The 9,581-nt window shown below is 35.2% G+C and overlaps 1 protein-coding gene across 1 annotated transcript in view; it reads right to left on the bottom strand.

Moving 5' to 3' along the window:
• Window positions 1–6,603, bottom strand: part of LOC140167730 (uncharacterized) — a 59,548-nt gene extending 52,945 nt beyond the window's left edge. The window contains exon 1 of the mRNA XM_072191025.1: window positions 6,468–6,603. Coding sequence (XP_072047126.1) covers window positions 6,468–6,522 — 55 coding nt within the window. The 5' untranslated portion in view covers window positions 6,523–6,603. The remainder of the gene's footprint in view (window positions 1–6,467) is intronic.
• Between the last annotated feature and the right edge of the window lie 2,978 nt (window positions 6,604–9,581).

The raw sequence follows: 9,581 nt of genomic DNA, 5'->3' as shown, positions 1-9,581 counted from the left end.
TAAACATATTTATTCACCAATCTTTGCACTGGAACAAATGATAATGATACAAATGAAAGGGAATAATCCGAAATAATTAGGGTGATGACGTAACTGATGCATGCTTGAAACCACATTTTTTTAATCCATGGCTTTTGTTTACTAAGTGCATAAGCAAATAACATTTATAGTTTAAAAAAAAAGATATGATAGATAGACGGATACTACGTTGCTCATGCTCAGGAATTCTATAATTTGCCTGCTAGTTTGTTTGTAGTCTACTGTAGTAGGCCAGTTTAATTTATCATTCCCTAAATTAATCTCTCTGACCTGACCATGGAAAACTCATCATTCCTGTTCAGCTGTTCTGATTCAACAGCTCAGATATCCATGAGAAAACTGTTTCTGGGCAGGGCAGTCACTGGAGATGTGATGTGTTTCGTCATAGATTTTAAATGGTTTCATGCATGGAAACGTATGAATTGTTTATCAAAAAAAGAAAGAAAGAAAAAAGGAATGCAGCACAGTCTAGTTTGTTTGGGATCATAAGCTGTTTACGCTGACAGCAGTGTGACTCAGTATTTAGCCTGAGTCCCTCGGCCTCTCACTCGCCAAATATCTAATATGGCGGCTAAACATGCCGTAGTATTCAAGACTGGAGGATTTAGCCTAACTCAGTACTTTTGAGTGTCGTCTCTCATAGTTTAAGTTCTCTAGACCCCTATCGCAGTTTGAGACCCCTTTCGCAGTTTTAGAGCCCTATCGCAGTTTTAGAGCCCTATTCGGATGTTACACCCCTTTTGAGCTTTGGACGCCTTTTATGGTTTTTCATCCGTTTCTGAATTTTTATACACCGATTAGACGCACACCTTTCTCGGCCGGTTTTACATCCCGTTACTGCGTTTAGACCCCTTTCCGAGTTCTAGAGCCATTATGGAAATTTACACCCTTTCTGTGTTTAGACCCCTTTCTGAGTTTTAGATCCCTTTTCTTAGTTTAAATCCCTTTCTGTGTTTAGACCCCTTTCTAAGTTTTAGACCCATTTTCTTCTTTTTACACCCCTTTCTGTTTTTAGCCCCTTTCTGAGTTATTTATAGACCCCTTTTCTTATTTTACATCCCTTTCTGTGTTTAGACCCCTTTCTGTTTTTAGCCCCCTTTCCGAGTTATAGACCCCTTTTCTTAGTTTACACCCCTTTCTGTGTTTAGACCCCTTTCTGAGTATTAGACCCCTTTTCTTATTTTATATCCTTTCTGTGGTTAGACCCCTTTCTGAGTTATAGACCACTTTTCTTCTTTTACACCCCTTTCTGTTTTTAGCCCCCTTTCTGAGTTATAGACCCCTTTTCTTATTTACATCCCTTTCTGTGTTTAGACCCCTTTCTGTTTTTAGCCCCCTTTCCGAGTTATAGACCCCTTTTCTTAGTTTACATCCCTTTCTGTGTTTAGACCCCTTTCTGAGTTTTAGACCCCTTTTCTTATTTTATATCCTTTCTGTGTTTAGACCCCTTTCTGAGTTATAGACCCCTTTTCTTATTTTACATCCCTTTCTGTGTTTAGACCCTTTCTGTTTTTAGCCCCTTTCCGAGTTATAGACCCTTTTCTTATTTTACATCCCTTTCTGTGTTAAGACCCCTTTCTAAGTTTTAGACCCCTTTTCTTAGTTTAAATCCCTTTCTATGTTTAGACCCCTTTCTAAGTTTTAGACCCATTTTCTTCTTTTACACCCCTTTCTGTTTTTAGCCCCCTTTCTGAGTTATAGACCCCTTTTCTTATTTTACATCCCTTTCTGTGTTTAGACCCCTTTCTGTTTTTAGCCCCTTTCCGAGTTATAGACCCTTTTCTTAGTTTACATCCCTTTCTGTGTTTAGACCCCTTTCTGAGTTTTAGACCCTTTTCTTATTTTATATCCTTTCTGTGTTTAGACCCCTTTCTGAGTTATAGACCACTTTTCTTCTTTTACACCCCTTTCTGTTTTTAGCCCCCTTTCTGAGTTATAGACCCCTTTTCTTATTTTACACCCCTTTCTGTGTTTAGACCCCTTTCTGAGTCTTAGACCCTATTTTGTATCTTACAACCCTTTCTGAGTTTTAGACCCTTTTTTAATTAACACCCCTTTCTGAGTTTTAGACCCTTTTCTGATGTGTATAGACCCCTTTCTGCGTTTTAGACTACTTTTTGGATTTTACACCCCTTTCTGCGTTTAGACCCCTTTCTGAGTCTTAGACCCCTTTTTGGATTCTACATCCCTTTCTTAGTCTTAGACCCTTTTTGACCCATGTGGCCGCCCATAATAAACAGAGTTTGGTGTTGGATATCCCATTAAAGCTTTATAAATCGCCATGGTATATATTATTCGAACAACAAGAAATAAACCCCATGATCATATAAATAATACCCTATTAACTTGTTAAAGCAAAAAGAAAATTAATAATTTAATATGCCCAGTGTTTCCAATTAATATTTTACTATAGCATTTTAAATAATGGTTTAAAATGTAGTTGTATAGGCCCTATTTTTCAGCATAAAACGTTTAAAAACCGTTTTCATGACTTTTATTATAACCCGACATTGATATGTTATCAAAATGTTTTACTAAAACAAAAAACACATGCATTATCATGTTTTAAAAACATTTTCGCTGGGTAGTATTCATAACAAAAGCACTCGGACAGCTGTTTAACGCAATGAAATAGCTATGGTGATAAACGACGTTACATGAACTGCTATTCATACCGCATAATGTCGTTAAGGCGACACGATCTTGCCTAAAATTCCATTTTGCAAGGTGTTTTTGGACGGCATTTTCCACACACAAATGAATAGGAAATCTGCCCGTTCGATTCCGCGTCAAAAAAATTTCTAAATCTATTCACTTCTCATCTATACTAGGTCAAATTGTAACCCCCCTGTCACTCCCAACCGAAGTGCAATTAAAACCCTAATATAGCTCAGTAAGGACACTAGGAAAAACAATCAGACGGACCAGTGTATACTATAAATTATTTACAAGTAATTTAATTAATAATAATAATAATAATTCATTAAGTTTTTTTCTCCATCAATAAAAAACAAAACAATACAGAGTTAACCAGAAAACTGGTTACCGGATGATATAACCTTATGCTTATGATCTTAATAAATCACACTGATTTCCTAATACAATTTGTTATAAAAATGGACTAAGTCCACAATGACCTGGATTAATTAATTACTTCATGAACATTCCAAAATTTGTCAAAGTACAAACACTTTTGATTCCAAAATTCAAATTACAAATATTTTCAAAGTACAAATAGGATCTTTGTTGAATAATAATCAACTATAAAATATTGCAAGTCCAAATATGAATGTTGATGACAATCGATCTCAGAAATATTCTAAGTCCAAACGTGAATTTTGATGAAAAATCAATCTCAGAAATATTCTAAGTCCAAACGTGAATTTTGATGAAAAATTGATCTCAGAAATATTCTAAGTCCAAACGTGAATTTTGATGAAAAATTGTAAACACCAAGATTATTGTTTAAATACTTTTCCCTTCCTCAGTGTACTACATTTTTAACAATTTTGATATAAACCCCAAACTTAATTTACTTGTGCACATTCGCGATAATTAGCGATGGATTTCGAAGAATCTTTTATAATTTTATAAATACCATGCATGCGAATACAGCGTATGAAAATGCATTGAAGCGATGACTTGAATAATCGTTGTAATTACGGAGAAATACAGTTCATAAAATTGTAGCGAAGAGTTCTGAGATGAAATGTTGAGTTGACCTAGTTGACCCTCATGTAGACTTGACGTTGACCCCAGTTGTTTACTGTTTTCCAAACTCAGGATAATCAGATAATTACAGGAACAAAACGGTGGAATTGGATCCAAACAGAAAAAAATGGTGACTTGAACGACTTCCCCTCACACGGTGGTCAATTTCTCGGTACTGCCATCATCAAACACAGATGCAAGACCTCTAGACGGCACCCCTTGAGCTCGCAACCACATAATTACATTCGTACCAATACCTTTATTGGAACCATTATTTATGTACATACTCTCGTATAATTTGCTTGGATGCAATTATAGTATGTATTAGTGCCCTTTTACGCGACTCATTGAAATCAAACCCGATTATTCGGGGAGGTGGTATAGATTGAAAACCACGTCTTTCCTCGTTTGATGTTAATGATCAAGTGACCCACCCAGTCATCCACGCGCTATCATTCAGCGGGATTCGAAACCTCGGCCTTTCCCGTACAAAACTAAACAATTGGTATTCGCATCCGAACATCTACTTTTTATTGTTCTGAAGTTTTCCCGATCACCGTTTCGTTGCTCCGATTTCGCTTTTGACTGAACACGGTCAATAGGCATTGAATCTATACAACTCTTGGACGCATAGCACAAAATCGAGGGAACTATTATTTAATGGCTAAATATTTTCACAAAACTCAAATCTGACGTGACACCCCCCCAAATAGGTTTTATTACATTTCGGACTCTACTTGTTCAATTTGGATACTTTGAATCGCTTCATAACATGACAAACGTAACATTTTTCCGCATTTTGTAATGCCCTTTTTTTGTCATTTTGGAATATCAATATTTTGCTACAAACCGCAACGTGACCGCCTTACCATGCTTACGAGAAATCTACGGTTGACCAATTCCCAATGGACTTCACCCTCTAGGGGGCATAGTAACTTACTTTCGACAGGTGTGACTTGCGGTCGCCGTTCCGTATCACGTGTCATGTAAATTTCTCAATCTCTCTACATTTATTTATGTGAGGGCATTTACGTTGTTTTAAATTAACGAAATCGTCACGAACATCTACCTGGTTGAACCGCGTTCCTATTTCGCACTCGTGTATTAAGCAAACGCCTAACGGCTGTCGAGGAGTCTATATTCTTCAAGATAGTGAAAAGGAAGCCCCGACCTTTCCAGGCAAAACTATATAATTTTTGTTGGGGAGGGGGGAGGGGGTCAAGAAAACTAAGCATTTTGGCCAACATTTGACTCCACAGAAAGATTCATCAAGTATTTGCCATTCTAAATATGTACAATATTATATACTCTAGACAAACAATTTAGCAGTTATGAGGCCCATCACTTGTATGGAAGATTTAGCAATGCATGTGTGCAAGAGACATTTTTACTATGTCATTTGTGGAAACAACAGCGCTTAATGTATGTATTTGGTTACATACTTTAAACGTCACTTAAATTACCTTTGGCCCACATCTGTGTATAGCTTTTAGACACTATAGCTGATTCGTGTGTGTAACTGACGTCATGTTGCTATGTAATGTGTGGAAGGATTAACAAATTTAGTACAAATTAACTTGCTTCATTGATCCCATACCGGAAATGAATCTCAAATGACCTTTGACCCCATTTCTGTGTGAAACATGCAGGGGTCGGATGCAATATCGCAATTTTGACGTCGCCATTGACATCTTCACAAACAATTATGTGTCGCTAAAGCTAAATTATGTTATTCTAAAACAGTTGGGGTTCGACAAAGTACCCCACCGTAAGCCGTTAGCCTTGTATTTTCTTCTGTCTCGTACGTCACGTGTCGCACGTCCTATGCCACTTGGAAACGTATAGACATTGATCATAGTCGATGCATAATTTTTTATGTGCAAGTAAAATTAACGTGCTATGTAATCTGTGGAAGTAGCCTTTGGGATTGGTATACCAGAATGCCTTTAGACAGGAACCCAGCAAACACAAAACGTTTTCGACATCATTCGCAAAAGGTTATAAAAGGTTGTCAGAAAACGTTTAAATCTCGGGTTATATAAAGGGTATATTAAGAGTATTAAACGTTTTCATAACCTTAAAAAACATTTTGTGATAATCTACTGCTCAGCAAACAAAAATGTTTTACAGAAAACGTTAAAATGTCGGGTTGTATAAAGGGTATAAAAACGTTTTAATAACATTCGAAAAACATTCTTTAAAACTTGATACAAAACATTCTAAACAGAATGTTATTTTGGGGTTGAAAAAATATTTTGCGAAAAATGTTTGCCCAAAATATTTTCAATAACGTTTTAAAAACATTTTCATGACCTTTATATAACCCGACATTTAAATGTTATTAAAAGGTTTTGAAAAAAACATTTTAAGAACATTTCTGTGTTTGCTGGGTTCAAATATTTTAACATAATGTTATTTAAGTATTGACACAATATTTGGCAAAAATGTTTGCAAAAAAAGTTTACAATAACATTTTTTGAAAACATTTAAAAATATTGTTGTAGTGTGTTTTCATACAAAACGTTGTAAAACGTTATCATGACCTTTAGATAACCCGACATTTTAATGTTATTAAAACGTTTTTACCTAAACCAAAAGCCAAAATATAACTTATTTAAAACGTTTTTAAAACGTTTTTGTGTTTGCTGGGAAAGAGAAAAGGAAAGAGAAATTTGACATTTTGACCGGTACGGCACTGCAAGAGTACCACTACTTACTTGTAACAACACCACTGCCAACAATCCCCAAAATAATAAGTTGAATCATCGCCATTGTTTCACTCCGCGTTGTTTTCTTTCTAAGAACCAAACTTTATAAAATATATTTATCACTATTCGTATATTGCGTCCTTCATTTATCAGAACAACCTTAAACAGGATGTACCGTGCAAAAACAATGACAAAATGAAGTTGAACGTAATATTGAATTTATAACTTAGCAAGCTCCAAGTGGACTGAAAAGTGTTACGTGTGAATAATATCGTTTTCCGCTTCAACTACGCCCAATAATAAAGTTCTTTCAAGTTTGCACTCGCATAAATATTAGTGTTAGTGATTCATCACTCATGTAATTCAGTTCAGTAGTATAGTTCAAGTCAGATAGAGAGTGCTTTTTATATCATGAATAAAGACCCAGCTGGATTGGAAGCCATGTTGATTAAACTGTCAACTATACAAATAAATGTGATCACAAAAATGTTAAAACGTTTAAAAAAGCCATAAAAGGAAATATGATTATTCAATCAATGTCATTAGCTAGTATAGTTAATCGCTCCTACCACCAAGAATATTCAAAATCTATAATTTCCCATAGTTAACACTTAACTTCAAAGCACCCAGGTAGTCTTAAACATGTCGTATTGATTTCAACAGGAATACTTTTCTATGGCGGTGTCAAAAAATTAAGAAGACAATAACTGAAATCTGATCTGTTCTGATATCTACATCTTGAAATTAGAAAAGTTTTCACTTTTAGTTTGGTAAACATTTGCAAAAATATTTGGTAATAAATGTACAAATGTGTGGCCTCTGTAATATAATGCATGCGTCCCTATGAGGAACCTCACTTAATAATACACCGACGGAAGCTCCTTAATGTACTTAAGTGTAATATATTTGTTAGGGTCCAATGCAGTCTCTATAAAGACTATTAACCTCTGTCATATGATAAACACTTCAAACAACTAATATACGTTTTGCTTATATGTAAATGAGTGAGCATTTAAAAATTCAAAACCACGTGTTGCAGTTGAAATTAACATCTTGAGATTGGTTGCTCTGAAACTGAATTTTCTTTCAACTTATTTAATATGTATAATCCAATAACTGAAGATGACATCAAGGACCGGTCACTACAGGGTGAATCAAAAAAGTGCAAAAGAGAAAATAATCCATTCTTATCTAAGAACCGAGCTGAACTTTTTAGGTTTTAAAACATGTTTTAATATAAATAACATATTAATTAGTGATCTTGTGTGAAAAAATCAAGGAATTAACATTTAACGTTTTTATAGCACATTTTAAAGCGATACCCAAAGTTAATGTTTGTCCAAGAGACATCTAAACTTTGAATGTCAGTCCACTCTGTGTAAGATAGATTAATAACGACTGTCATTTTCTTAACCTCATTGGCATTGAAATAAAATGGAACACCCAAAGTGCTATTTCTCTTGGTCTTGTTTAAGGAGAAGAAACAATATTTCTTGTTATTTTCATTTCCTCTTTACTTTAATTATGTTTATTCTCTATAAAAAACATATACATTTGGAGGCGGGTTTTTTAAATATCGAAATGAAATGCGCGCAAATTGAAGTAGAGTTCTATACCTTTCACATAAAATCGCACTATGTCGTACTAATTATGAGCTAATAGTGCGTACAATTTGTATGACTATATTTGGAATCAGCATGGAACATGTCTTAAAATGACTACAAACGAGCCTGGTGTTGGTTCAAAGGCCCAAGAGATATCACTTGATATTTAGAAATGTTGATATGTTGTATGTTGAAGGCTATAACTTGCAGGGCATTAAAGCAGATTAAAACAAAATAAAAAAAGTATATTATTATTAAGTTATTATATGCAAAGCTATGGTACATCTTGCATTTTATATCGCTTCAAAACATCTGTCTGTCAAGTAACACTGCTGTATCTGCTAATGCTATGTAATTGGTTTATAGAAACCGCGTGTAGTAGACTTCTAATCAAAGCTCAAATATATCCCAGTGCTAATCAAGTCTAGAGGGAAGTCTCATTTCTCCATCACTAGATGCAAACAGGTGCTTGATTATCATCGTAACCTGTCAGTGACATATATTATGTCATTAATGATCTGATTCTTAAATCCGTAACGTGCCATTTTATGACGAGAGTCTGTCTCGAAGCCAATTCATTTTAAAATTCATTTCATTTTGCTTTCCAGCATCGGATGTAGCTAGAAAACTTCAGTGAAAATGGTACGACTATAGAATGTAAAAGACGCAGACAGTTCTCAACAATGATGTGGAATATTTAGTATTCCATGAATATAGGCCAAGGGCTTAGTAATGTCTGAACGCAGGATAAGGCGATGCAAAATGAGGTGAAAAAGAGCAATGTTCGCGCAATTTTAAATCATATTGATTTACCATGGGGCTTAGAATTGACAGTTTTACATGCATTCAGGGGATTATTATCTCGCCTATGGACAAGTGTATGGTAATCAAAAGTATAAATAAATAAATAATTCAATGACTTCAATTGACAGAAAAAACAGGGGAAACCGGCAATGTAGTACATAGCCTCAGTAGACAACAGCCAACCAACAACATGATGAACTCAAATCATCTACATTAATATATGTATCCAGTGACTGGTACGTTTAAGTTAACGCTTGCTGTGAACACCAACCATGTTAAAGTATTCTAAAGTGGGGTGCATGTGTGTAGGGTGCCCCGGTGATATGATTGTTGGTGTGTACCTGTGTATTAAGTTGTAGCAGTAGCAGTGGGGTACAATTCCCTATTGGGGTGTAAATCGGAGTTCTTGGGGCCGCAAAAGGCCTGAAATGCGTAGAAAAGCTGTTGCTGGTACGTTTTATTCCCCATAAGAAGTGTGAAAGGAAGTGTACCCCTGAATAATGGCATATTTTATACACGCCTAATATTGGACACGAACCCTGGTACTGTGTGTACCGGTTGTACACCATATATGAAATGTTTAAATGGTGTGATTCCATATTAAACTGACTATTCAAATTGTCAATATATCTTTAAGCACGACACCAGTTTTGGATACCTCCTATATCTTAAAAGTCCTGGAATTGTTATTGTCTGCTTTTTCCGATACCATGAT

Source organism: Amphiura filiformis, chromosome 13, assembly GCF_039555335.1.
Source record: "Amphiura filiformis chromosome 13, Afil_fr2py, whole genome shotgun sequence".
Classification (NCBI taxonomy): domain Eukaryota; kingdom Metazoa; phylum Echinodermata; class Ophiuroidea; order Amphilepidida; family Amphiuridae; genus Amphiura; species Amphiura filiformis.
The sequence above is the reverse complement of the archived record's forward strand: the minus strand, read 5'-3'. Positions and strand labels throughout refer to the sequence as shown.